Source organism: Indicator indicator, chromosome 34 (genome assembly GCF_027791375.1).
Source record: "Indicator indicator isolate 239-I01 chromosome 34, UM_Iind_1.1, whole genome shotgun sequence".
Taxonomy (NCBI): domain Eukaryota; kingdom Metazoa; phylum Chordata; class Aves; order Piciformes; family Indicatoridae; genus Indicator; species Indicator indicator.
The window spans coordinates 310,254-335,028 of NC_072043.1; the positions used below are offsets into that span (position 1 = coordinate 310,254).

General features: G+C 58.2%; 5 protein-coding genes across 6 annotated transcripts in view; 1 reads left to right on the forward strand and 4 right to left on the reverse strand.

Moving 5' to 3' along the window:
• The window catches only part of KMT2A (lysine methyltransferase 2A), a 40,048-nt gene extending 35,868 nt beyond the window's left edge, over window positions 1-4,180 (reverse strand). Inside the window, exon 1 of the mRNA XM_054395671.1 lies at window positions 3,836-4,180. Within this exon, the coding sequence (XP_054251646.1) occupies window positions 3,836-4,180 (345 nt within the window). The remainder of the gene's footprint in view (window positions 1-3,835) is intronic.
• Window positions 4,181-7,088: 2,908 nt separating this feature from the next.
• On the reverse strand, window positions 7,089-7,728 carry ATP5MG (ATP synthase membrane subunit g). Its single transcript, XM_054395684.1, has 3 exons — window positions 7,638-7,728; window positions 7,392-7,552; window positions 7,089-7,262 (listed from the first exon to the last, which is right to left on the reverse strand). Exons 1-3 carry the CDS (start codon window positions 7,690-7,692, stop codon window positions 7,164-7,166), a joined length of 315 nt encoding a protein of 104 aa, XP_054251659.1. The 5' UTR covers window positions 7,693-7,728; the 3' UTR covers window positions 7,089-7,163.
• A 389-nt stretch (window positions 7,729-8,117) lies between these two features.
• On the reverse strand, window positions 8,118-17,677 carry UBE4A (ubiquitination factor E4A). 2 transcript variants are annotated; one of them, XM_054395519.1, is made up of 20 exons: window positions 17,548-17,677; window positions 17,277-17,453; window positions 16,940-17,052; window positions 16,000-16,152; window positions 15,730-15,893; window positions 15,619-15,635; window positions 15,350-15,552; window positions 14,936-15,127; window positions 13,895-14,228; window positions 13,509-13,635; window positions 12,263-12,570; window positions 11,955-12,087; window positions 11,122-11,309; window positions 10,670-10,770; window positions 10,450-10,563; window positions 9,784-9,958; window positions 9,517-9,697; window positions 9,238-9,385; window positions 8,846-9,003; window positions 8,118-8,719 (listed from the first exon to the last, which is right to left on the reverse strand). In XM_054395519.1, the coding sequence occupies exons 1-20, from the start codon at window positions 17,675-17,677 to the stop codon at window positions 8,581-8,583; spliced, it is 3,255 nt and encodes a 1,084-aa protein (XP_054251494.1). In that variant the 3' UTR covers window positions 8,118-8,580. The 2 variants fall into 2 exon arrangements, with proteins under 2 accessions (XP_054251494.1, XP_054251493.1); XM_054395518.1 differs by lacking the exon at window positions 15,619-15,635 and having other exon boundaries at window positions 15,734-15,893.
• A 2,103-nt stretch (window positions 17,678-19,780) lies between these two features.
• On the reverse strand, window positions 19,781-21,777 carry LOC128977856 (G protein-activated inward rectifier potassium channel 4-like). Its single transcript, XM_054395548.1, has 3 exons — window positions 21,595-21,777; window positions 20,294-21,488; window positions 19,781-20,130 (listed from the first exon to the last, which is right to left on the reverse strand). Exons 1-3 carry the CDS (start codon window positions 21,775-21,777, stop codon window positions 19,781-19,783), a joined length of 1,728 nt encoding a protein of 575 aa, XP_054251523.1.
• Window positions 21,778-23,855: 2,078 nt separating this feature from the next.
• Window positions 23,856-24,530, forward strand: CLDN25 (claudin 25). Its single transcript, XM_054395686.1, has one exon. The coding sequence runs from the start codon at window positions 23,856-23,858 to the stop codon at window positions 24,528-24,530; it is 675 nt and encodes a 224-aa protein (XP_054251661.1).
• The last annotated feature ends 245 nt before the right edge of the window (window positions 24,531-24,775 follow it).

The window sequence follows — 24,775 nt, forward strand, 5'->3', positions numbered from 1 at the left end:
CCAGGCCCTTTTCCCACTTCGTGCTCTGGTCTGGTCAGCAAGCTCTGGCACACAGCTGGGAAACCTGTGTCGAGAATGTCCCCTTGCACTCATGGGCAGGAGAAAAGTGCCTGTGCATGCCACCCACCTCACTGCTGGGAGCCGTCAGCACCTTCTGCAGCACTCCACAGCTTGGGGCGGGACACAGTTTTACATGCTTGGAGGCTGGTGAAAGAGGCTGAGAAGCACACAACCTTTCACTGAAACCAGCTTCTCCCGGGAACTCTAAACTCCTTTCAGCTTCACCAAACCTCCCCTCTGAGGGTTCTGAGTAATGGGTAGCACTGACCAAACTGCAGAAACAGGGACCACCAAGACACTTCAAGCAGGCACTTTTGTTTTCATGCTTCTGACAAACGAGCACCGAAGGAGAAGCCCTCTGTCTCCTGAGCTGTCATCACGTGTCCCCACATGCCTCTGGCTTTACATCCAGACCTGCCAGCAGGTATCCCCCATGCCTGTGTAGTCATCACAGCACCAGTAATAGGCTCCGCATCTCCGCCTCCCAGAGCAAACACCCCAGCAGCTGTACATAACACCAGGGCAACTGGGAGGCAGACAGGATTTTAAGGCCCATGGAGGGAAGAAAATGCATGCTCCCAGCTCAGGCATGACCATGGCAGCAGCGTGGAAGCCACTCCCTCTGTGCAGCACATGGACCTCGGAGGCTTTCAGAACAAGCCAGCCCTGGCTGCACACCCAGCGTCTCAAAGCCCATGCATAGCTACAGCAGTGCTTCCAGAGACACCAGCAGCACCACAACCTTCCACCACAGACCTCGGGCTTCTGCAGCTTCCAAGCTGATGTAGGTTTATGAGGTAAGCTGTCAATGTGCACTCCAGCAGCTCTTGTGTCCCAAAGCTTCCACTAAACTCCAGAGACAGGAGGGCTCTGAACTGACAGCAGTAGCAGGCATTTAACAGCTACATGCTCATACCCAAAGCCCAGGTAATGAGCCAGGAAAACATGAGCAAACTTCCTTGATTATCAAAGTGCCAAGCACACCAAGCTAGAAGGAAAACACACACTACAAATGCCATTTTCCACCAGCTGTAGCTTTAGTGTGCAAAAAGCACTCCCCCAACTCTCACAGTGTCAAAGTCAAGTCTCAGAGTAGCTCCCTTAAAGTGAGCTGGTTTCAAGATAACTCAGCAAAACAGTGTGTTGCAGAAGAGTCAAGGAATCCCACAAATCCACCAGAGACCTGGGGAATCTGCAGTGACACCCCAGATCCATGTGCTTTTGGATGAGAAATAAAATCAGATCTGTCCCACAGAACAGCCAAGGAGACAAGGGAAAGACCAAGCACAATCCTTGCTCTGGATTTCTATTTTTTTTTTTTTACATTCCATCTTGATGGCAATGTACCATTTCAACAGGTACACAAATGCCAGAATGCAGCATGCCACCACAGGTCAAAAACATAAGCACCAGAGCAGAAATCACACACAAAAAGGTAACACAGCTGCTTCTCCTCATCACCATAGGCTCCTCAGCTCCCAGGGATAGCTTGGGTGTTTATCCCCAATGCAGAACACCAGCTCAGCTGAAGCTTGTGGCTGACCTGGGTCAGGGAAGACCCTCACCCTTGTGGGAGTGGTGCAAACACAAGGCAGATATTCCAAGGGGGTGGTGGGCCCCAGCAAGCACAGGCCTTCTGGAAGGCCCCAGCTAGAAGAACATTTCCACCCAAAGTAGGTACCACATGGGCACCAGAACATGACTGTTTCAACACCAACACACAGCTGCCCTCTCCTCCAGTGACCACAAGTACGGCACTGCTCAGGAGCACTGAGTCCTTCAAAGCAAAACCACTTTGGTTCTCGAGCATCACCCAAGAAAAGCATCCAACCTCATCTGGGTGTGTAGGAGCACCTGCTCTCCATACAAGCCCAAGAACCTAGTGCATGCTGCAGTCTCAGAGCAAGTGAGGGCACCCAGTGTGTGCCCCTCCCCTGCTCATGAAACTCGACCTACAGCCAGCCAGCATGAATAACTTTTACCACTGCTTCCCACTCAATGTCATCTTTAGACATAAGTTTTTCGTATCATACAATGCATTGGCTTGGAAGGGACCTCTAGAGGTCATCTAGTCCAACTTCCCTGATCTAGCATGTAGTAGCTACATACAAAAGTGATTTAAGAAGTGGTCAAGATCCAAGAGAGCCTAACTTCATCAGCTGCCAGCACCAAGAACCTCTTCAAGCTATAAAAGAACAAGCTCACCAAGGTATTTCAAAGATACTTTAGAAGTTTTTGAGATGCAAAAATTTATTTTAAGACAATTTGAACTGCGAAACCAAACTAATCAATCCAATGTCATCTTAGGAGAAAAGCAAAGCAGCAGAGCAACACACATGTTGTTCCCTTCTGAAACGCTCCAGAGCTGTGCACTCTGTGGTCAGGGTGGTTACCCAGATTCCTGTCATTTCTGCCACCCAACCAGCACTCCCCAGACATGAGCTTCTTTCAAGCAGAGCAGGCCCATTCCTCTGACCCTGGTCTACTGCAAGAGCACAAGCATCAGATGACGAGTGCTGGGGCAGTCAGGGTCAAGCCCAGCATGCTGCAGAAGTGAGGTCAGGAGCATCTCATGGTCAGCCCTTTCCTCCCTGTGCTGCAGCACTGGGACTCTGCAGCCAGGGATTATTACAGCTCAGCCATGAGCAGCAAGCTCCACTGCAAGGCACCCAACAGGAAACAACAGCACCAAGAAAGCTGGGCTTGAACCATGTTTGAATAAACTCTTGACACCAACAGGGATGGGATGGCAAAGCAACTCTTCAAAGAGGGAAAATACAAAGATTGGCTCACTTGCTCTGGAGCTGATACCCTCCGTGCAGAAAGGAGACAAAACATCCTTCCCAAAACCAGCATGCTGCTCCCGCTCCAGGGACCTGAGGATTTTCCTTACGGTGCAAGGACGCAGCTAACAAGTGATGCCAGAGAAAAAACGGGGAAAAGCATTGCCGCGGCTCCCAGGGAGTAACACATCCCCATCACGTCTTCCCTGCTCTGTCAATAGGTGGGCTGCTATCAGATTCCCGCTCTGGCTACCACAGAAAGGCTTCAAAAAATTGAAACAGAGGCGGGAAGAAGAGCAACTTGGGAAAAAAAATGCGGCCTCCGGCACTCTGGGTGCCGAAGAATCGTGCTCGTCCCGGGGTCCAGCCGGTCGGCGGCCCCCGCCGCGGGGCACACAGGAGAGCCCGGGCTCCCGCTTCCCCGCCCCGGCCCTTTGAGCCCCCTCTCCCGACGAAAGACGCGTTTCCTTGCAGAGTATCCTCCTCAACGGGGAGGAACGAGAGCCAGGACCCGCTTCGCCCCCACCCGCCGCGGGGAGGAGAGCTGCCGCTACCGCCCCCCGGCCACATCCTACCTCCCGGTGGCGGGGAGCGCGGGAGAGGAGCAACGGGAGCGGATGATAATGGAGATGGTGGAGAGACCACCCCAGAGGCGAGTCATATGTACGGAAAGGGACCAGGCAGCGCGGGGGTGGAGGACGGCCGGTACCCCCGTCCTCCGGGCTCCCCACGTCGTCCCTCTGCCTCGCGGCCCGGCGCGCCCTTTGTGCGGGGAGCGGCGACGCGGACCCTGCCGGCGCGGGAGGTGTGTCCGGGCTAGGCTGTGCGGGCAGGGGGTGTGCCGCCCGCCGGGGCGGAGCGGGGATGCTGCGGGCCGGGGCCGGCGGGACCCGCGGGCCGCGCCCGCCCGCCCTCCGCGCCGTCACCACCACCACCGCCGCGCCGTTCCTCCACCCCCTCCCCCCCGCTCCCTCCCCGCCGCCTCGCCTCACCTCTCCACTGCCCGTCTCGGCGCCGCAGGCCGCGCGGAACCGCCGCAGGTTGATGCCGATGGCAGCCGAGACCTGGAGCGCCGCATCGAAGCCGGGTCCCACCCCGGCCGCGGGGCCCCCGGAGCCGCCGGAGCCCGGCGCTGCCCCGCCTCCCCCGCTTCCCGCCGCCCCGCCAGAGCTCGGGCCGCCGCGCTCCCCCTCGCCCGCCTGCCCCGGTGCCGGCGGCTCACCGGCCCGCAGGCTCCGCACGGCCGGCACCCGCAGCCGGGACCCCCCTACCCCGCGGCGGCCCCAGCCACCGCTGCCGGGCCGGGCAGGGAAGCGCCACCGACCGCTGTGCGCCATCTTTACTGTGAGGCGACGAGCCAGAGAGCGGGGCCGGACCGCGCCCCGCGCCCTGGATAGCGCTTCGCCGGCTCGCAGAGGTACTGCATAACGGTGGGTGATATCCAGGTTGCGGGGCCGCGCCAGACCGCCGCCCGGGCTCTTGGCTATGCCATATGCTACGGGTGCTAGCCCGGCATAACGCTGGGTGGTATGCAGGGCTCCGGGCCCGAGGCCCAGCGCGGCCCCCAGTCCTGGATACCGCAGCCTCCTGCTGCCGCGGCCCCTCATAGCTCGGAGAGCCATGCAGGCACGGGGCACCTCGCGGCCGGGCCCCAGAACATGGCTGTCGCATAACCGTGTCGCTGCAGCCAGCATAACCAGGCGGCAATGCAGAGCGAGAGCGCGAGCCGCCGGCGCCCGGGACCGCGCATAGGGCATAGGCCGCTCCACCGGTCCCCTCCGTAGCGCAGGGCTGTATGCGGGCGCCGCTTGGCGCGGCTCCGGTTCCGGTATGGGATGCGGGCGGGCGCCCGGTAAATGGGAGGCGCGCAGCTAGGGCGCAGGGCCGCGGCGAGGCGGGTCTGGCCTCCCGGGCCTGCCTGACGACCGGGCCCCTCAGCCCCTGCCAGCTGTCCGAGCCCCCTCAGGGACTCCCTGCTTTCCCCGGCCGCAAGCGCCCGGCTCCTGGGTCGGGGCGGAGCTTAGGACCTGCCCGGGACACCGGTGTGAACTGCTGCCGGAGGGCAGAAAACAGCCACCCAGGTAGGTGCGAAGGGGTGAGTTGGTGTTAGGCCTTCCCCTCCTCCCGTTCCCGTTCCCGTCCTCCGACTCCTTGCTTCTCCTCGCCCCACTTGCCTGCTGAGCCCGGTCAGCGTCCCACCAGGTGGCCATCTCCAGGAGGAAGGTAATGACGATGGCACTAGGCCCCCAGCTCCTGCTGCTCCCCGGTGTCATGCCGTAGGCTTGTCTCCATCTCATACAGCACAGCCAGGACGGGGTTAACGTCCAACAAGTGCCTGCCGTGTTCTCTGAGAAAAGCAACGCTGCAGACACACTCACACCGGTTATCAGCCAGCGGTCTGGGAAACGTAAAGTACCTGTTCCCTTTAAAGCTGAAGGGAGAGAGTGACAGGGGAGGAAGAAAGGACTGTTTGCCCCTTACATAAGCAACCACATTGTATCCGTGATGTTAAGGAGGACAGAAAGGCTACTGGAGCCCATTGGATTTGTAGATGCCACTTCAGTTTACTTCACGCTTGATGTGCTGCCAGGGCTCTGCCTTGGGAGCAGGGATAGGGTGGCTCCTCAGGAGGACTTGCAGGGAGGAAAATTAAAATCAGATAGTTTCTTTCCAGTGTGTGAGTGAATGTTCTTTTACAGTCGAATTTGACTTCATCCTCCCGGTGGAGCAAGTCCGATGGCCCCCCCAGCCTGGCACTGATGTGTGAGCTGCAGCACAGGGCCCACCCATCAGTGCCACCAGTGTCTGCCCCTGAGATCATCCCTAGAGGTACCAGCAGGTTGCAGGGGCAGACAGGCCCTTGGGCAGGAGCAGGCTGCTGTGCTCTCTTGGGTCCAGAAATGCTCTGCAAACCAAGGTCATGCTTTAAGCTGCACGTGTGACCTCTCTGCCTGTCTCATTACAAACTCTGTACTGTTCACTGGGACCCACCTGCTGGGCCATGGGTCTGTGAAGTGAGGAGCAAAGAGCTCTCAGGGAGGGGCAGTTTTTGAGGTCATCATTTCTCTTCACCACACAAGCAGGTGTTTGCCTGCAGTCCTGGTTACATTGGCCAGACCCTTGTGAGAAAGCATCATCTCCTCAGAGGGGAGTGAGAATTCACAAAGACCTTGGCAGCAAAGGAAGCAACAAGAGCACCCATTAAGTCCCAGGAACAGAAGAGGTGTTCCAGGGTTGGTGCTGTCTGGCTGTGCTAGGCAGAAACCCTGATCTCCTGGATGGCCATGTGAGAAGTGACCACAGGAGGCCATGCAGAAAGGAGATGGCCACCCAGGTCCTGCCACTGCTCCTGTTGCACTCACCTGTGGAAGCTGGTGAGTTTGTCTGGCCTGAGTTTCTCCATCTATTGCCTGAAGATGACCCATTGCAACCCACAGCTGCTGGATCATGAACCTTTCTTTTAACAAAAAAAAAAAAAAAAACCACACTGAAAACCTCCCGGTCACCAAACATGAAGCATGTTAGCTCACCTGTGCTACCTGCTGGGAGTCCTTCTTGCTGGGATGAACTGCTGAGGTCATCTCTGGCTGTTCTGCAGCTGCCCTAGATGTGTAGGTCACTCAGGGCTATAGGCTGACCAAACACGAGGCCCGGGGAAGCAGCTGGTATGACAGCAGTACCAATAAGAAGCCATGCTGACTGGGAACCCTCTTCCGAGACAATAAAACCAATTCATCCCTACCCAAAGGACTGCACTGCTCCTTCCACAGACCATTTCTGAGCTCGTGTTGGAGTGCAGACTCGTTAGCTCTAGTTGTGTACCTCTAGAAGCTGGCTGGCAGTGAGCGGGCTGATGGAAACCCAGACTGTCCACACGTCCAGCTGCTGGGGAGCCAGGAGGGCATGCATGGCAAAGCTCTGCTTACCTGCACAGGCTTCTGCTCACTGAGCTGCACCCAAACCAGCAGAGCCTCAGGGCAGATCTCTGCGTACCCCATGGTACAGCCACAGCAGCCAGCCCTGGATGGTGCATGTGAAGTGTCAGCAGTTCTTTCGGTTCTCACCAGCTGGTGTGAAACATGCCCAGGGACAACTGGAAGCATATGTGCTGTGTGAACCCTCTCAACCCTCACCTCCTGCTGCAGCTGAGGCAGGAAGGAGCTCTAGTATGGTAACAACCGGTGGAACCCGGGCCAGGAACAGGCTCTCACCCCACCCACCACAAAAGACCACGACAGCTCGACACCAGTTCCTAGCTTTATTGTCACAGACCCCGTTACAGATTCAGGACCACGGCACCGAGGACGGCGGGAGAAATTTTCAGACGTTGTACCCGATCAGGCCGCCCTTGCCTATGATCTCCCCGATGTAGAACCACATCAGCACCTCCGTAGCCACCAGACCGTTCCTCAGCGCGTCCTGAAAGGGTAAAAAGGAACCAGCGGGGTCACAGCTCCGCGCAGGGCATGCGAAGCTCAGCCGCTTCACGAGGCGGCAGCTCGGGGTGGGAATGAGCTGCCCCGGTCCCTCCCTACCGCCCGCCGTTACCCGGACGGTGAGCTGCGCCAGCCGGCCGCTCTGGAAACTCCTGACCAGCGCCTTTATGCCGTCGATGGCCCGCGGGATCTCGGCGGGAGTCGGTGGGGCCAGCTCTACCTTGGCATAGTACCAGAACGTGGCCAGACGCGGCTTCCCGTACGCCACGGCGGCTGCCGGGAGAAGGAAAGGTTGGCGTTTTCCACCAGGCCCGTCCCTCCCACAGCGCCCCGGTGGGCCCCGTTCCCCAGTGCTCACCGCTGAGTAGCTGCGGCGCCTGGGTGGTGATGCGCTGCACCAGCTTCTGCGCCATGCCTGCTGCCGGGCCGGCCACCAATGTCACCGCGACCCGCCGCCGCAAGGACCCCACCGCCCCTGCGGCTGCCTGAGCGCCGCCTAGCTCCCCCGTGCCGCTCCCGTCAGGCGCTGCCACGGGCAGCCCGCACCAGGACCCCCACGACGTGTGCACGAGGCGGCGCCCGAAACCTCTTGGGTCAGGGGTTCAACAGCTGCTCTGCCGCGGATGGGTCCACAGGCAGCCCATGGCGCCCGGCCCAACGTAAAAGGGCTTCCCAAAATCCCCACCGTCAGGAGCGTGATTGCCGAATCACTCACAGGCTGGTCTAAGTGGGAAGGGACCTTAAACGTCTGAAGATCTAAACCTCTAGTCTAAATCTCAGTACAAAGAACCTCAGCATCTCTATTTAATGATTTCCAATGCCCCTGTTCCCAGCCATCCTCTGGGAAAGAGACCCTGCCTGGACCTGCAGCAGCACTGTGGCCCCTGTTTCCGTGCCTGCATACAGCCCTGGCAGAGGTGTTGCTTTCACACTGCAGCGTTCAAACATGGCAACAGGACAGAGGAATTTTTTAGTGTCACTGGAAAAGAATGTGGCCAACACAAAGAACAATTAACATAGGGCCAGGGTGCCATGCCACGCAGAGGAGGCTGAGGCCTCCCACTGAGGCAGAGGCTCAAAGCTACAGTGCAGTGGAAAGTCTTAGTATTAAAGACAGAGTCCTGAAAGGAAGAGATAGAGCAAGGGTGGGAAGGGAAAGTCCTAGGAAAGACCCCGGAGGTGGTGGCAATGCTCTAATCACAGTCTTCATTGAGTGGTGAGTCGCTCTGGAGCTCTGGCCACTGCCCCTGTGAGGGCTTTATCTCGCTAGTGACTGTGAGTCAGGGATGAGATCCTGGTTCTCAGTCCAGTGTCTCCTCCTGCTCCTCCTTCTGCTTCTTCCTCTCTGCAAGCCACTGCTGGATTTTTTCTTTGAGCTCTGTGTTTGGTCTGATCTGGTCCATAGTGAGGGGGCTCCGGTTGAAAGGATCTGTCTGGTCACTAAAACAAAGCAGACAGGGTGTTATGGGGACAGCTCCAGCACCAGAAATAAAACCAGAAGCAGACAGGCCAGGAAAAGGAATTGATCCCCAAAATTCCTGGAGGCAGGAAGCCCTTGCCTTGTACCTGAGGAGGTGTCTGGCTATTGTTGACCGGTCCACAGTGACGCGGGAGGAGGGCAGGATCACAGGGTCAGACATCAGGGTGCTCATGATGGGATCCAGGAATTCATCGCAGGCATCAGCATAGGTCTCCTCCTCCTGCTGCTGGCGGTCTGCAAGAGACTGGTGGGCATAGGCGGCTTTCAGGAACTCACTCTCCCCATTCTGCAAACCCAGCTCAAAGTCAAAGCAGTTACAGGTCCACGCTGGCAGCGAGGCCTCTCTGCTGCCTGACCTGAACCCCACTCCCAGAGATCCAAATCCAGAGTGCAGGCACAGGGACACACAGATGGAAAAAGGGTACCAGGAACCAGCTCCTCCCTTTCTCTATGCACTTCAACTCGCTCTCATTCTCACCTTGATCCTCTCAGCCAGGTGACTGAAAGACACTATCATGTTGCCAGGCTTGTTGATCTTCTTCAGAACACGGACGGTCTGGGCAAAGAGTGTCGGTGAGTAGGAGCGGCCGTCCTTGGGCACTGTGGCACAGAAGTTCTCCTCATCCCTGGACCACCAGTGAAGAGAGAGAAAAGGTTCAAAAATCCACATTTGTTGGGTTGCAAAATGCAGTCCCCACAACTGTGACAACAGAGCACAGCACGCTTCTGAAGGGCCCACCAGGAACTTGTCACCTACCCAAGGTTCAGATAAATAGTGCAGATGTCAGACACGAGCTGCTGAGGCTTGAAGTCAAACTCGCTGAAGTCCTTGACTTTCAGAGCTCCCATTTTAGGCCCCACCAGGTGTTGCAGGAAGTAGTTAAGCATGGAGATGATGCGCTCAGCCAGGAAAGGGTGCACGAACAGGGACTTGATTTCTTGGAACAGAAGCCCAGGCTTCTGTCAGCCTCACGGCAGCCCGCCCCCATAGGCTCCCAGCAGGCAGGTGGGCTGCAGTCCCTACCTGAGGTGAGGAAGGCCAGCGTGCCGATGGTCTCGTTGGACATGATGTTGTGGAAGCGAGCCAGCTGCCCAAACATCTGCAGGCTGGACTCCTTCTCACGGCGAGCCTCCGGGGATAGCCCGTCCCAATCACCACGGTCCTTCTCAATCTGCTGCACTTTAATCTTGCTGAGGTACTGTAACAACATAGCAGGGAGGTGTTGGGAGAACAGGCAGTGACAGCAAAGCCAGGCCTGTTCCAGGCTGAGAGGGGCTGATCTGGGATGTGAAAGGTACTTCAAAAGGCCACCTACAACCACAGAGGTCTCTCAGAACACTTATCTGGATGGCAGACCATGGAATGGCCATAAACATTCATAATGTCCACATCACCTGTCCCATCTATCCAACCATCTGTTCCATGGCAGATAAAAGGTCCCCAGAAAAGCCCTTCCCAGCAGCTCTGGAAGGTGCGGGGAGACAGTCACAGGAGTTCACCTGCCACCCACCTTGTGAACCCCAAGGAGAACTGCTTGGGATCAAAAGGCCTTGGTTGGGATAAAACACCTGTGGAATGGCCTCAGGGGGTTGATAATCCCACAGAGTTTGTTCAAAGCCTGGCTGTGTCCAGGTTAGCAGCAGGCAGAGTCCCTTGCCACTGCCACTGCCAGCAGGTGCTGAGCCTCACCTGTATGGCTTCATCCAGCAGGAAAATGGCATCGTTCATCAGCAAGTTGAGGAAGCGGAGGAAGAGTGGGGGGTTCATGGCCTCCAGATTCTCGGAGGCATAATCAGCCAGTGCCTGCCAGAACAAGGCAGTGGTGACTGTGGTGGCACCATCCTGGCAGCAGGATGCAGCTCTGCACCCAGTTGTGTGCCCAGCACTCGGTGGTGCCCTTGCCCCTCACCTTGATGCTCTGGCGGTAGGCATCAGTACCCCACATGTACCGCAGGATGGGGTACATGGGCCGGCGGTAGTTGAACTTCTGCTCAAACTGGTGTGGGTCACCTGGGTGTGAGCACAAACGAGAGCAACTCCAGCAGGCTGGGCACAGGCAGGGGCTATGAAATAAAACCCTGCTCCCAGAACTCAGGGAAACCTGCTACCGATTTCAGAGCAGCAGAACACATCCCAAGGGAGGAGAGGGCCTGCTGCAAGCACTGCCAAGCCAAAAAGCTTGGAGGTTGCCCTTTCCAGATGTGCAGCTCTACACAAGCCAGACATCTGGAAAGAGCAACGCTTGGCTGGGATGCTGCCGGACTCCTGTGATCCAGCAGCTCCACAAAGATTCGTTTGCTTCAGCCCTGCGCTTTGCAGCCCTGAAAGTTTCCCTGCAGGCACAGCAGGCTCTGCGCTCACCAGTGAACTCGATGTCCACAAAGACTCTGATCAGCGCCTGGGCCAGCTGTGCGGCATGTGGGTAGCAGCAGAACACACGCTGGCGGTGAAACACGCTTGAGACCAGTGGGGCCTGCACCTGATCTAGGTGAGGCATCACAGCTTCCAGGACCTCTGCCAGCTTGGCTCGCAGGTGAGGGTTCTTCATCCTGCACAAGGAAAGAGGAGGTGAATGCTGGGTGCTGTGAGGGCTGGGGGTTGGGAGCGAGGTGTTGAGGAAGCAGTGGGTGCTGTGTCCAGCTGTGCAGAGTGTCTGTGTGCCAAGCCCCAAGCACTGAGCCTGCTCCAGGACAAACCACAGATGTGAGAAAGCAACCCCCCTCTGAAGCACATGTGGGTCAACAGCCAAACCACACCCCCCAGGTCTGGCCAAGGAGAACTGCAGCCTCCATCTCCCAGGGACAGTGAGAGCTGTGAAACCTGCAGAGGCAGAGCCTTTGCTGTATTTCTACCTGAGTACAAGCAAGCGACCAGCACCAGTGCAGCCTGCGCAGCAGGATTGATACAACCACTCGGCTGCCTTCAGAGTTCAATTACCACAGTTCATAGAGATACCCCAAACAGATCAATCCCCACAGCTTTCTACAACATCTTCTGCAGCAGCTCTAGCTGATGCAGCCCAATGAGCTTGTAGAGACTGAGTCCCCTTGGTACCTCAGATGAAGCCCTGTCCAGGGCTGTGCTCACCAGGCCTCCTATGGGCAGCTCACCTGCCCAGAGACCAACCCACTCAAAGCCCTGTTGCTTGCTCCCCTCTTGGTGCTCTGCCCATAACACCTAGGCGCTGTACCTACCTGTCCACATCACCCATGAACACAGTAACAAAGTGGAGGATGTGCTCCAGGGAATCGGCTGAAGTCTCCAAGATGTCATCAGCAAAACGCCGCAGGAAAATGAAGAAGTCACCCAAGTTATCAGCAAAGAATTCTGCAAAGGCAGATGGGATGTGAGGTCCTCCTCAAGCAGCTCACTCTGCCCTTTTCCAGCTTCCTGCCTGCTCACCCCTCATCACCCCAGTGCTGGTGAGAAACTCCTGGGTTAGAATGGTGCCCTATGACAGGCATAGGGACAGGCAGATGGCAGGCAGGACAGGCAGCCTCACCTGGCACGTAGACCAAGGTGCTGTGGGGCACCTCTGGCAGCGGGAAGCTGAGTGGGAGTGGCTCTGTCCCATGGTTTCCCAAGGCCAGCTGCACGAGCAGCACTGCCATGGACACCTGCAGGTTCAGGCAGTTCTGCAGCATCTGTGGCTCTGTCATTGCTGTCTTGGTGGACAGGTAAATGGTCATCAGGCGCTCGAACTGCTCCCTGAGGCCATCAGCAGCAGGGCTGGAGCTCTGCTGAGCTTCTCGCCATGCTACTTGCAGGCGGTGAAGGCTTTGGTTTATCTTGACCATCTGGTCGTGCAACCTGCCCAGAACACAAGGCAGGGAAGGATGACAGAACTGTTTTGGCTGAAAGAGACCCTTAAGGTCATCGAGGCTAAGCATGATGCTGCAACATGCAGACTGCCCGAGCAATATGACCCAGTGCAGGCTGACGTCCTGCCTGCAGGGACAAAAGTTCTGCACATCCCAGTTCAAATCATTTTGTTTGTGTGGGATAAATTGTCTGGGATCACAGCAATACAGCCTTTGTAGCAACACAAGCCAGGGCCTGCCCCAGGCCCTGCTGAGGAACCGTGGGGCAGCCTGCAAGACCAGTGATGGCTGTGAAGCTTCTGAATGGCTGCAAACAGGAAGCTGGCCCCTCAGCTCAGCAGGGTCAGGGGTGCAGCAAGCCCCAGTGACACTGGGAGGTGACATTTCCAGTTTCCCAGCAACAAGGCACTTGCATAACTTCTCATCGATTTCTATATTTAGAGGATAAGCCAGAAGGGGCTGGTGCTCAGCTCAGCAGTGACCTCACAGTATCCAGGCAACAATTTGCAGAGAGAAGCTGAGAAACAACAGCATCTTGTGATGTCCAGAACTCCCTTTCAGGACAGGGAGAGCTGCCTCGTGTGGCTGGCTGACACATGGCCCATTCCCCAGGGCAGGGAGCACAGCTGGCAGTGGGCAGGGGTTCTGGCAGGGGTCACAGGCTCTGGCAGGGGGCTGTTTCCCCAGCAGAAGGAAACTGAGTGACCCAGGGCCAACCAGCACTTGGCTGATGCTGGTCTAGAAATAAGGTGGAGCCTGCAAGGCTCAGCACTGTCTGTGAGCAACAGCAAACCAAGCTTCTTGCTGCACTCAGCCAGCCTGAGCCCCAAGTGTTAGCCGTGCAGCTCAGCTGGCCCAGGTTGTAGTCTGGGCACTCACTAAGGTTTCTGTGCCGCGTGGGGCAGACAGCAGCGTCGAGAACATTACCTGTGGAACCCCAAGTGCACGGTGTACTGCGTGAGCACCAGGTTCTCTGTCACCAGGTTGTAGCTGTTTGCAAACTCCGGCTCCTGCCCGCCCATGGCAGGGATCAAGCATGTCTCCTTCTCCAAACCTGGAATGAAAAGTGTCTCTGCCCTGAGTACCACCCCATGGCACTGCGAGGAGTGGGCTCCAGAGGACAGGGCTCAAGAAGTACCTGATGAAGACTGAAACAAATGCTGGTGCTACAACACAGCACTTTGCCTCTACTTTGCTCTCCCTTGCTCCTCTCTCCTCAGCCCTTCACCTCTACAGGTGCACTCCTGGGAGAAGTGAGGACCCAAGGACATTCCCTTTCCCATTCCCTGGCTGCCCCAGAGGCGTGGCCTTACCTTTCACGTGCACATTCTTGCTCCTCCGCTCCTCCTCGTTCAGCTCCTTGAGGGCACAGTAGGTGGGGTTGAAGGTGAGCAGCCGCGGGGAGTTGGGTTTGCAGAAGGGCTGGCACAACTTGAGGAGGGCAGCTCCCAGGTTGAGGAAGAAGGCATCTGAGGCATACATCTGGAAGAAGATCTCCGGCATCTGGTTAGCCCAGATCTTGGTGCGGCCTGCATTGGCATGCAGGCAGTTTCCCAGCCAGGACAGGATCCTGTGCTTCATCTCTGGAGACAGCTGGAGCAGGTTCTTCAGCAGCTGATAGATCTTCTCATGGAACTGGGCCATGAACTGTTGCAGGGAACAGAACACAAGTCAGAGGCTATTTTGCCTCTCCTAGGCACTAGGATTCTCAGAGCTCTCCCAGCTGTGGACCTCATCCTGCTCCTCGAGGGCAGAGCGTCACAGCACATCATGGTCAGGACACCTCTGTCAACCACACACCTCAACAGCAGGACAAACCCTGAGCCTGGCAGCAAAGAGTAATTAGGGACATGCTCAAAAGCAAGTTGTTTGCATGGGGAGTAAAAGCATAGCTCTTGACACATTCTTGGCAGCAAAGATAACCCTGACAGCACCTGCGACAGGCAAAGGCCCTCTCTGTGATCACCTCTGCACCCAAGTTCCCTCCTGTATCTATGTCGGGCCTTTTGACCCTGCCCTCCTTCTGAAACACTCCTGAAGATCCTCCCAGAATCGTTCCTCTATTTCCTAGTGTGGCAAGGGAGAACACTGCCTGGCACTTTCTCTCCTGGGGAGTCAGTTAATGTTTTAATTACAGGACAGGTACAGAGAACCATTTCCTGGTGATTATCATCCCTAAGATGGATGACCTCCATGTAGCACCTCAGGCTATGGTGCTGGTATCTGCCCCACAAGCACCACCCCACTCTCCTCCCACAGCTCAGACAAATACTTTGATCAAACACAACCAAGAGCTGGGTTACAACAAACCCAAGGAAGTGGGAAGGAAGAAAAAACACCACGCTTTGGCCCACCTGGTGGATGTTAGATTCCTGCACTTTGATCTCCTGTGGACTGGACCTGGATGGGTTCAGGAAGTAACCATGGCTCTCCACCAGCCCAGGGGTCTTTAGCAAGCAGGAGATGTTTAAAATGGTGCCCAGCAAAGTTTTCTGGTACATCTGTCCATTGCTGGGATCCTTGGGCTGGATGTAGCCTGCAAACACCTGGAGAACACAGCAGGACACACTGAGCATTTCATGGAATGCTGGTGAAAACCAGACCACACCAGCAGGTTTGGGATGTGCTGTCAGGAAGAAGAGGAGGGGTAGGACTGCACGTCAGGTGTTGCTGCACTGTGCTGCTGGTTCAGCCTCCACAAAAGGTCTTATAACCGTGACCCACAAGCAGAACTCATGAGGAGCTCTGGGTCTGGCTGAGACACCCACCTTGGCAATGTCCTTCTGCTTGGTGAAGTAGAGCAGCACATCCAGGTAGGTGTACAGCAGGATCTGGCAGAGGTCCAGGTCTTTGATCCTGCCCAAAAGGATGTCAAAGACGGGAACCATGACCTCCCCGAACGTCCGCACCTCCTCGTCCATCGTCAAGGCCTCGATCACCTCCTCAAGAAACTCAGTTACATCCTCAAAGTCTGGGAAGGGAAGTGTGGCTGTCACCACAACTGGCTGGCAGTGACTCCACAGCATGGGCACACAGCGTGGCTTATCTGCAGCCCTCCCCTCTAGCACCGTGGGGAGCCCAAGCTTTGCCCGACCCACGCTGCCCCTGCCGGAGCTCCCTGTGCTGGGCAGCCTCAGCATGGGTGGACTCACGTGCCCCCCGCAGTGCCTCCAGCAGCAGGTCCAGCAGCTGCTCATGCACGTTCTGGCTGACGTAGATCTCAGGGGTAAGCAGCACGGTGCGGGTGTTGGACACTGTCAGGTTCCGGCAGCGCACGGCGAAGGGCAGCAGGTTCTCTGGCACCTTGGTTATCTGTGCAGCCAGCAGACCAAGCTGGGGCCCTGGCACCCACCTCTGGCTGTTACAGCTCCAGCTGAGTGACACAGCTGCCCTCCCCCTCCCCAGAACCCCTGCCCACCTCTTCTCTTGCCCGCTGAAAGCAGGCATAGAGGTAGCGCAGAATCTGCCTCTCCCCAGCGTCCCGCTCAGCAGAGAGGTTCTGAGTGCTGGCCGAGGTCATGTGGATCAGGTGGCTTCCAGGCTCCTGCAGCAGGAGCCGAGTGAACAGGGCCTGGGCACAGCAGAGATGGGTGGGACATGAAACAGCCCCTGCAGGAAACCCATCTCCTCCTGGAGAGGACTCACCACAGGCTGAGCAGAGAGTGAGCTCTACCCATCCTAAGCTAACAGAGGACAGCATCGAGAACCCCCAGGCAGAGCTGCATCAGCCCTCATGAAGTGATTTTCACTAGAAACCTATCCAAAGCCTCCTGCTGTGTCTGTGGACAAAGCTGAGTCTGTGCCTAAGCTGTATTCAGCAGCAGGAGAGACATCACACTGCAGCCATGGCTCCCAACAGCCACACAGGAGCCCTCCAGGGCTGTCGGACATCCTGGGGGAGGTGATGGTGAAGCTGGGGCTGGGGGGGGTTCCATGGGGTCTGGGTGTATCTGGGGGACTCTGGGTGGCTCGGGGCAGGTCGGGGGGGCGGTCTGTGGTGGTGCCCACTCCCCCCGGGGTGTCCCCCAGGGCTGTCAGACATCCTGGGGGAGGCGATGGCAAAGCCGGGACTGGGTCTGGGGGTAGTCCATGTGGTCTGGGTTTATCTGGGGGGCTCTGGATGGCTCTAGGCGGGGGTCTGCGGGGCTCTGTCCTCAAGCTGAGCCTGGGAGTTTGTTCTCCTCCCTGTCCCCAGCCAATCTCTCCCAGAGGAGGAGTTCCCAGCCACAAATTCTAAACTTCTCTCAGCCCCAACCCCCCCATTTCCAGCCAGGCCACAGCCGGCAGCTCCACACCTTGGCAGACAGGCTGCATTCAGGGTACACTGCCTACACACCATCAGAAAAGGAGCTCAGTACCTGCTCCACATTGTCCATGTCCAGCCAGTCCTGGTCGTCCAAGTCTGCTGCCATCTCCTCCAGGTAGACGCAACGTGCAGGGATCCCGTTCCCACTCTTCATGCTGGGGTCGCCTGGGAAGAGCAAAGAGGGACCTGTTTCACCCTGACTAGCTGACGAAGAACGTGCTGGTGGGCAGCAGAGCTGCACGCAGGGCGCTGCCCATGCCTGCTGCAGGGGGCAACTTCCCCCTCCTGGTGCTCCTGTATCAGATGCATATGGCAAACTTTGCTCGGATGGTTCCACCAGCCCATAACAGTCCCAGGGTGGCACAATAAGAAGGGCTCCCGCTACTCACTGTTGTCGAGGGTGATGAGGAAGATCCTCTGGATCATGTGGTTGATGTTGAGCTGCTCGCAGAGCTCCCGCTGCGAGCGGAATGAGCGGCTGATCTCTGCCACCGAGTAGTCACAGTCGTCCAGGCTCTCCGAGACGCTGTTATCAGAGTCATCCGGACTGACTGACGTCTCATCGCCTGCAAAACAGGAGCTCCTCAGCGTCCCGGCCGAGGAAGCTCCTTCGGTCTCCGGCAGGGGAAGCTGCCCCGCCGCCGCCCGCCCGGCCCGCACCTCTGAGCTGCCGCAGTTGCTGCTGTTGCTGCTTTTGGACGGCAGCGAAGTGCTTGGCATCGGCGATGGAGCCGAAGAGGGCGGCGAAGGGGTTGCTGGAGATACTGTTGTTGTTCTCCTGGTCGGTCATCGCCCCTCAGGGCCGCGCCATGCGGGGAGAAGGAACGGGAAGGGCTGCGGGAGAAGCCGCCGTCAGGGTCCGGGCCCGCTGGGACGCGCCGTCTGTAAACCGATCCGCGCTTCCGGGCCCAGATCGGTTTTCCGGGGCCCGATCCTCGATCCACTGCTCAAGGCCCCGATCCACGATCCTCCCCCCGACCCACTGCTCCGGGCTGCTTGGTGCTTACCGGCGCGGCCGAGCTGACTTCCGCCGCCACTGCTGGTCAGCACGCCGCATACGATGACGTCAAGAGCACGAGCCGGAAGCCTTGCAGAGAGCGGCCCCTTCCTCCTCCTCCCACCCCTCTGCCCCCCCCCGTCAGGGCAGAGCGGTGCAGCTGTTGGCAGCGGCCTCTGGCGGCGCGGAGGGGACACGGCAGGGACACCTGCACAGGTGGCAGACGGCGTGAGATGGGGCCGCGAGATGCTGCACCAGAGCCGTGCAGCGGGGCGATATGGGTTCGTTTGCATATTAATTATATGCAAACAATCCAATAATAATGTGTAACCCCACGTTGTTGCTGTGCTACATTATGTAATTAACATTCTAATTACCACGTGGCTCAGTTGCATTTATTTACACTGTTTGCAGGTGGATAAAGATAAACCCACACAGGTTTTGTTTTCAGTCGTGGTTGTTAGGGGTTTATTTTTTTCTTGTTTTTAAGGTTTTGGGTTTTTGGGGATTGGAGGGTGGAGTTGAGTGTGTTTGTGGACAAGCTGAGTCTGTGCCTAAGCTGTATTCAGCAGCAGGAGAGACATCACACTGCAGCCATGGCTCCCAACAGCCACACAGGAGCCCCCCAGGGCTGTCAGACATCCTGGGGGAGGTGATGGTGGAGCTGGGGCTGGGGAGGGTCCATAGGGTCTGAGTGTATTTGGTGGCTCGGGGGGAGGGCGTCTGTGGTGGTGCCCATCCCCCCCGGGTGCCCACGAGTTAATTACCACGATGGGTGTCTATTTTTATGTATGCATTAAAACCCCCTGAAAACAAACATTCAAACAAAACTCCCATGGGAAAGGGTCTCTAGAGGGAGTGGGGGGTTGTAGACAAACGTGGGGCTGAGGGCGTTGGGAGGACGGGAGGTGCAATTTGGAGTGAGCCTGGGGAACAGGATGTGGGGCAATCTCTGGGGCTCTGTGTTCATGGGGAAGGGCAGTGTGTGGGGGTAACTAACCCTGACACATACGCATCACCATCTCCAAACACACAGCAAACACCCCCAAACATTCAACACAGGATTCCACCCAGTGGTTCCTGGCCCTGGTGTCCCCAACAGCTCCATCCTTGCCCAGTCAGCAAAATAAGGCCAGGATCATGCCAGGCCAAGCTACCAGCAGGGTGATAAAGACAAAGCAAAGGGACCCAAAAGGGGTTTATCCAGCTGCCCCCTCCTCCCCATTCCCATCCAGTCATGAACACAAAATGCTGGGAGACTGCTCTGAGGCAGGGGGAGAACTGGGACAAAGATGACACCTGCCATGCCAGCGTGATGCAGCACATGCCTGATGCAGCAGAGCTGTAACTGATACCCAGAGATAAGAGAGTGATGATCAGGTAAAGAGCTTGAAAAGCTCCTGTTCTGCCTCTGCAGCCCCTGCTCCATCCTGGGCTGGGATGAAGGCCATCAGTGGCCAGCCCTGTCCAGCCAGTGGAGGAAATTTGATATTAGGAATGATTCCTTTGCTGCAAGAGTGGTCAGGGATTAGAACAGGCTGTCTAGGGAGGTGGTGGAGTCCTCGTCCCTGGAGATGTTCAAGAAACTTGGGGGCATGGCACTTGGGGGCATGGTTTAATGGCCATAGTGGTGCTGGGTTGATGGCAGACTGGATGGCAGACTTAGAGGGTTTTCCAACCCAAACAATTCTCTGATTCTATGAAAGAGCTGCCATGGGGGTGACCCAAACACCACAGTACAACCAGCAACACCCCATGGCCCTGGCAAGGGTGGGGGGCAGGAGGGCTCAGCCCCACTGAGGGAGGCTGGGCTATGGCACTGTTGGTACAGGAGCCTCCGCCGGGCAGCCATCAGGCACAGCCAGGTGCCCTGCCCCGCAGCCTCCCCGGTGCAGCTCAGGTCACAGTCTCCTGCTCCAGCCGCTCATCTTGGCCGCCCTCAGCGGCACCGCTGGGGACGCTGAGCCCGGCCAGGGCCTCACGGCCAGGCCCAGTGCCCAGCGGGACACAGGGCTGCAGGAGGTGATCCCAGTAGAGGCTGAGTGTGGAGTGCTCCTGCTGCTCCAGCTCCCGCAGCTCGTGCAGCTCCTTGGCACTGGCCACTGGTGTCTGCACCTCGAAGGTCAGCTCAAAGCGGCTGTAGTCCACCTGGAAGGCTCCTTTCTCCAGGGACATGCAGGGCTCGAAGCGGTACCCCCAGAGGATCTCGTCCTCTGTGTAGGAGGTGCGGGCTTGGCACGTCATTCCTGCGGTGAAACGAGGCTGAGACACCCACAGCACTGCTGGTGGGCAGAGCCCCAGGTGTTATGATGACCCACCCATGGCTGGGGGGAAGCTGGGATGCCCACATTGAGCCTGGCATCTACAGGACCCCAGGGGAGCTGCCTGAACCCCCCTTAGCCCACTTACCAGTAGCTTCCACGATGCCCTCAAGGATGATGATGATTTCAAACTGCTCTCGGCGCAGCGACTCAGCCGACATGTCCCAGAAGGGGCTGCGGCAGTCAATGACATGGCAGATGATCTGGGGCTCCACCAGGAACAGGCGGTCCTCCCCCGTGTCATAGCCCAGGTTCAGCTCTGACTGCTCCAGGGGGATGAACTCCCCCTCAGTTGTCTGCCGGGACTTGATCAGCTTGGCCCGGATCTTGGCATCCACCATGTGGCTCTCACGCAGGTCGCCCACCCGGAACATCAGGCAGAGCTTTTCGTCACGGCGTGAGATGACGCAGTTCTTGCTGAAGATGAGGGTCTGGGCTCGCTTCTTGGGCCGGGAGATCTTGACAAACATGCAGCCCACCATCAGGGCATCGATCATGGAGCCCACGATGGACTGCGCCATCAGCAGGATGACGCCCTCGGTGCAGTTGGCTGTCACCATGCGGGAGCCATAGCCGATGGTCCGCTGGCTCTCCACAGAGAAGAGCAGGGCGGAGACGAAGCTGTCCACGTTCTCGATGCATGGCTGCCACTCGGGATCACCCTGGTGCCAGACGTCGCCCCGCACCCAAGCATCGAAGAGGTAGATGGTGCCAAAAACCACCCAGGTGATGATGTAGCACATCATGAAGACGAAGAGGAACCAGCGGTACTTGAGATCCACAATGGTGGTGAAGATGTCTGAGAGGAACCGCTTTTTCTCCTGGATATTGCCCAGGTTCACCTGGCACTTGCCCACCTTGGTCACATAGCGCTGCCGCTGCCGCTTGCCAGCCTGGGCTGCAGGGCCGTCCTCCTCCAGCAGCTTGCGGCAGCGGCTTGGTAGCCCCTCTGGGGCAGGGACAGCGGTGGCAGCGCTGCTGCGGGCAGAGGTCCTGCCCCGCGACGAGTTGGGGATGTTGGGCACACTCAGTGCATGCAGTGGGTACCAGTGGGTGCTTGTATCTCGCAGGGCAGGTGGTGGGCATCGGGGCAGATCACTGGGACGGTACTGGGTTGCCATGCTGCCACGGCTCAGCAGCAGGGATGGCTCGGTGGGGACACTGACCCCATGGCAGGGTGGGGATGGGTAGTTTGGCATCTGGGCACTTCTCTTGGCAGTGGAGGTGCTGGCTTTCTGCCAGCTGTCCTGTGCCAGAGCGCTAGGGGTGGCTGGGAGTTCGGGCTGTGGGGCAGAAAGAAGCCCATTGGTGAGAGATCCCCTCTGCCAACCCCACCTGCCCAGCGGCATCCTGCCCAAGGGATGCCACGAGCCCAGGCACAGGCCATACCTCCTGGGGGAAGGTGCCGTACTGGCTGATGTCGGTGGGTGGCCGGGGCAGGTAGGCCAGCATGTGCTTGGCAGTGGGGGTTTGCGCTGGGGGGATGGAGTTGCTGCGGCCGCGGGGCTCCTCGGGCACTAGCCAGCTACTGCCACCACCACCCACGCTGTTGTGGGTGCAGGGAAGCACCATGGCAGTGCTGGGGCAGGGGCTCAGCCCCGGACTGGGCGTGGAGTCCTGCTGTGGGGGACACAAAGCAGGGAATTAGGACATGGAGGGTGGCACAGGGCTCTGTCCCCACTCCACAGGCCAGGAGCTGGCAGGGCCGCCCTTGCCCGGCGGCGCACATGCCAGTCATGGAGCTGTGCTGGGGCGGCTATGGGCTGGCACCAGATGGCTAAGCCCATTAGGAGCTGTAATTGCATAGCAGAGGCCACGGATGGAGGTGGCTGCCTGTGGTGGCAGGCTCCAGGTGAGGACCCACAGCTCTGTTCTGCACCTGTCCTGGGACACACTGGGATTGCCAGCTCCCTGCCACCTCAGAGCAGAGGTGTGTGGCCCCAAGTGCAGGAAGACAGACAGACCGTGACAGACAGAACCCAAGGCTGGGTTGCTTGGGACAGGCCAATTCTCTGCGGGGAGAGGCAGCGGGAGGTCACATTTCTGGAAACACAACCTGGAGAGCAGCAACCCACAGGGACAGGGATGAGGACAGGGAGTGTGGGTGCTCTGCCTCCTTCTGATCATCCCCAGCCTGTGCCCTGGGACAGAACCACTCACATGGCATCTCCTGCCACTGCCCTGATGGGACTGGTGGTCCCTAGGGTCAACCTCCCTGCCCCCCACCCTTGCAGAGAGCCCCGGATGAGGGGCACCTACCTCATGTCCAGACAGAGTGTCTGCCAGGCTGGCAGATGTTCTTGTCTCATGGCTCCCACTCTGCTGAGGCTGCTGCCGAGCATCTTCCCACCGGTTGTGGATGGGAATCCTCTGCCAGGCTGTGCTGCCACAGCCGGTGGGAGGGCAGGACGAGGAGCTCCGTGGTGACCACCAATCTGCTCCAGCAGCAGAAGGTCACCCCTTAATCTGTCTCAATGACAGACACAATTACCTCAAGATGATTTAATCGGCAGGATCGGGCACCCCGACGCCTGGGGAAAGGAGTGAGAGAAGTCTCCCAGAGAGCTTCCCAGTGGATTTCCCAGCTCTTGCCCTCGGGATATTGCTCCTTGTCGGCTCCTGGGGATGGGACCATCCTTGAGGGCTGGAAAACGTGCCTGCTACCCTGCCTGCTCCATCCTCTGGGTCGAACGAGGTCTCTTGTCTCTCCTCGCACCTCCTTTTGCAACCCTGCTGTGAAGGTTTGTGTGACCCCAAAGCTCACCGGGGCCAGACCCCTGGTGCCAGCAGGACTCGGTAATTCCCAGCCTGGTCCCTGATACTTGGCGATAAGACAGACAGCAGATGAAGGAGAGATTAGTCGCTAATCTCCCAGGGAAGATGAATCTGTGAGCTGGACACCAGAGAGGGGACGCGCAGGGGTGGATGGGAGCCAGGCACCAAGTTGGGGTTTTCCTGATGCTGAAGCCTATCCTTTTCCCCATCATTTTTGTAGCAGGAGATCTCCTTCCAGGCAAGAACTTGCTCACATCAAGCACCAAGAACCTCATTCCTCAGTGAGGTGCTGGCTGCAGGACATGGTGATTAGTGCCCACCTGTGAGCAGTGGGTAAAGCTAAACTCTCCCTGGGGAGTCCCTGTCCTTGAGGCAGCTCTCAAAGGCTCCTTGGCTGTTTATTTAGCAACTGAGGGTCGATACTTTTAGGCCCTTCTGAAAAGGGCCTGACACTGTCTCTCTGCTGCCTGCATCCCACCTTGGGGTCCCCTCCCCATCTCACCCCAGCCCAAGCCACTGCTGCTGCCAGATGCTTTGCCTGCCAAGGCCCTGGCTTCAGGGGGGCTGAGGCATGGAGGATTTGCATGCTTCAGCTTAGCCCTCCTGGGCACAGCGAGGCAGTGGTGGGACCCTGGCCATGGTCACAGTGGGCATGCACCAGGCTGCTCCTGCTGAGCCAGGCGCACTCCCCTTGAGTGTGGAAAAAACAACAAGGCTGGAAAATGACCGAGGCCACACCCCGGCGTTGGAGGAATAGGCTTGGATCTGCTCCCCCGGGAGCCAGACGCGTCTGGTGGCGGGACGGACGCTGCTCCACAGGCAGCGCCCAGGGCAGCTTATCTCAGCCCAGCAGCAGGTTGGAGGGCGGCATCAGCATGGCTGGGAGTTGGCAGGTGAAGGCGCAGGCGGGGGGGATGCTGCTGGCCCTCTTTGGGTGGGTCTCCTCCTGTGTCACCACCTTCGTGCCCTTCTGGAAGAACCTCAACCTGGAGCTGAATGAGCTGGAGGTCTGGAACATGGGGCTCTGGCAGGTCTGCATCACCCAGGAGGAGGGGGCGGTCGGGTGCCAAGCTCACGGCTCCTTCCTGGCGCTGCCACCTGACCTGCGCATCTCCCGCCTGCTAATGTGCCTCTCCAATGGGCTCGGGCTGCTGGGCTGCCTTCTTGCTGCTCTGGGGATGGAGGGCTGGAGACCCTGCGAGGACAAACCTGGGCTGAAGCGGCAGCTCCTGCTCGCCGGGGGAGCGGCACTCGGCATAGCAGGGATAGCCACCCTGGCACCGGTCTCCTGGGTCGCCTACAACACTGTCCTTGACTACTGGGATGACACCGTCCCTGACATCGTCCCTCGGTGGGAGTTCGGGGAGGCCACCTTCCTGGGCTGGTTCGCTGGCGTCTTCCTCACTGCCAGCGGGCTGCTCCTCGCCTGCAGCACCCGGCCCATGAGGACCACACCACCACCGGTCCCTGCCTGCCATCAGCTCCCTGCCACAAGAGGCCTGGCTGGGCCCCACCACCCACACCCCAAAAACGCAGACCTGGTCATCTAGGGAGCTGTACCCTGAGTGCCTCTCAGCTTTCTCTGCAGGGGGGGCATCTGCACCTTCCACATGATGATTTGCTAATTCCCACAGCAGCCCTGCAGATTTTCCCCTTCCTCTATCTGCTTCACTTCTGCTTTCCCCTGAAGCCACAACTTTCCCTGTGGCACTCACCAAGCAAGCATGGAAGAGCAGTAAGGCAGGGGCTGTGCAGCGGGCAGTGCCTGGCAGTCATTGTGGCAGAGATGGTGTTG

What these genes read in the sequence shown, in the direction of transcription:
- LOC128977856 (XM_054395548.1), bottom strand. Translation starts at nt 21,777, where the DNA reads ATGGTGCTTCCCTGCACCCACAACAGCGTGGGTGGTGGTGGCAGTAGC. An exon ending in ACGGCACCTTCCCCCAGGAG is followed by an intron (nt 21,489 to 21,594) that starts GTATGGCCTGTG and finishes TCTGCCCCACAG; the next exon opens with CCCGAACTCCCAGCCACCCC. An exon ending in GGGCATCGTGGAAGCTACTG is followed by an intron (nt 20,131 to 20,293) that starts GTAAGTGGGCTA and finishes GTTTCACCGCAG; the next exon opens with GAATGACGTGCCAAGCCCGC.
- ATP5MG (XM_054395684.1), bottom strand. Translation starts at nt 7,692, where the DNA reads ATGGCGCAGAAGCTGGTGCAGCGCATCACCACCCAGGCGCCGCAGCTA. An exon ending in GGCGCCGCAGCTACTCAGCG is followed by an intron (nt 7,553 to 7,637) that starts GTGAGCACTGGG and finishes TTCTCCCGGCAG; the next exon opens with CCGCCGTGGCGTACGGGAAG. An exon ending in TGGCGCAGCTCACCGTCCGG is followed by an intron (nt 7,263 to 7,391) that starts GTAACGGCGGGC and finishes TTACCCTTTCAG; the next exon opens with GACGCGCTGAGGAACGGTCT.
- CLDN25 (XM_054395686.1), top strand. Translation starts at nt 23,856, where the DNA reads ATGGCTGGGAGTTGGCAGGTGAAGGCGCAGGCGGGGGGGATGCTGCTG.
- UBE4A (XM_054395519.1), bottom strand. Translation starts at nt 17,677, where the DNA reads ATGACCGACCAGGAGAACAACAACAGTATCTCCAGCAACCCCTTCGCC. An exon ending in GCAACTGCGGCAGCTCAGAG is followed by an intron (nt 17,454 to 17,547) that starts GTGCGGGCCGGG and finishes CCTGTTTTGCAG; the next exon opens with GCGATGAGACGTCAGTCAGT. An exon ending in AGGAATCTAACATCCACCAG is followed by an intron (nt 14,229 to 14,935) that starts GTGGGCCAAAGC and finishes TCCCTGCAACAG; the next exon opens with TTCATGGCCCAGTTCCATGA.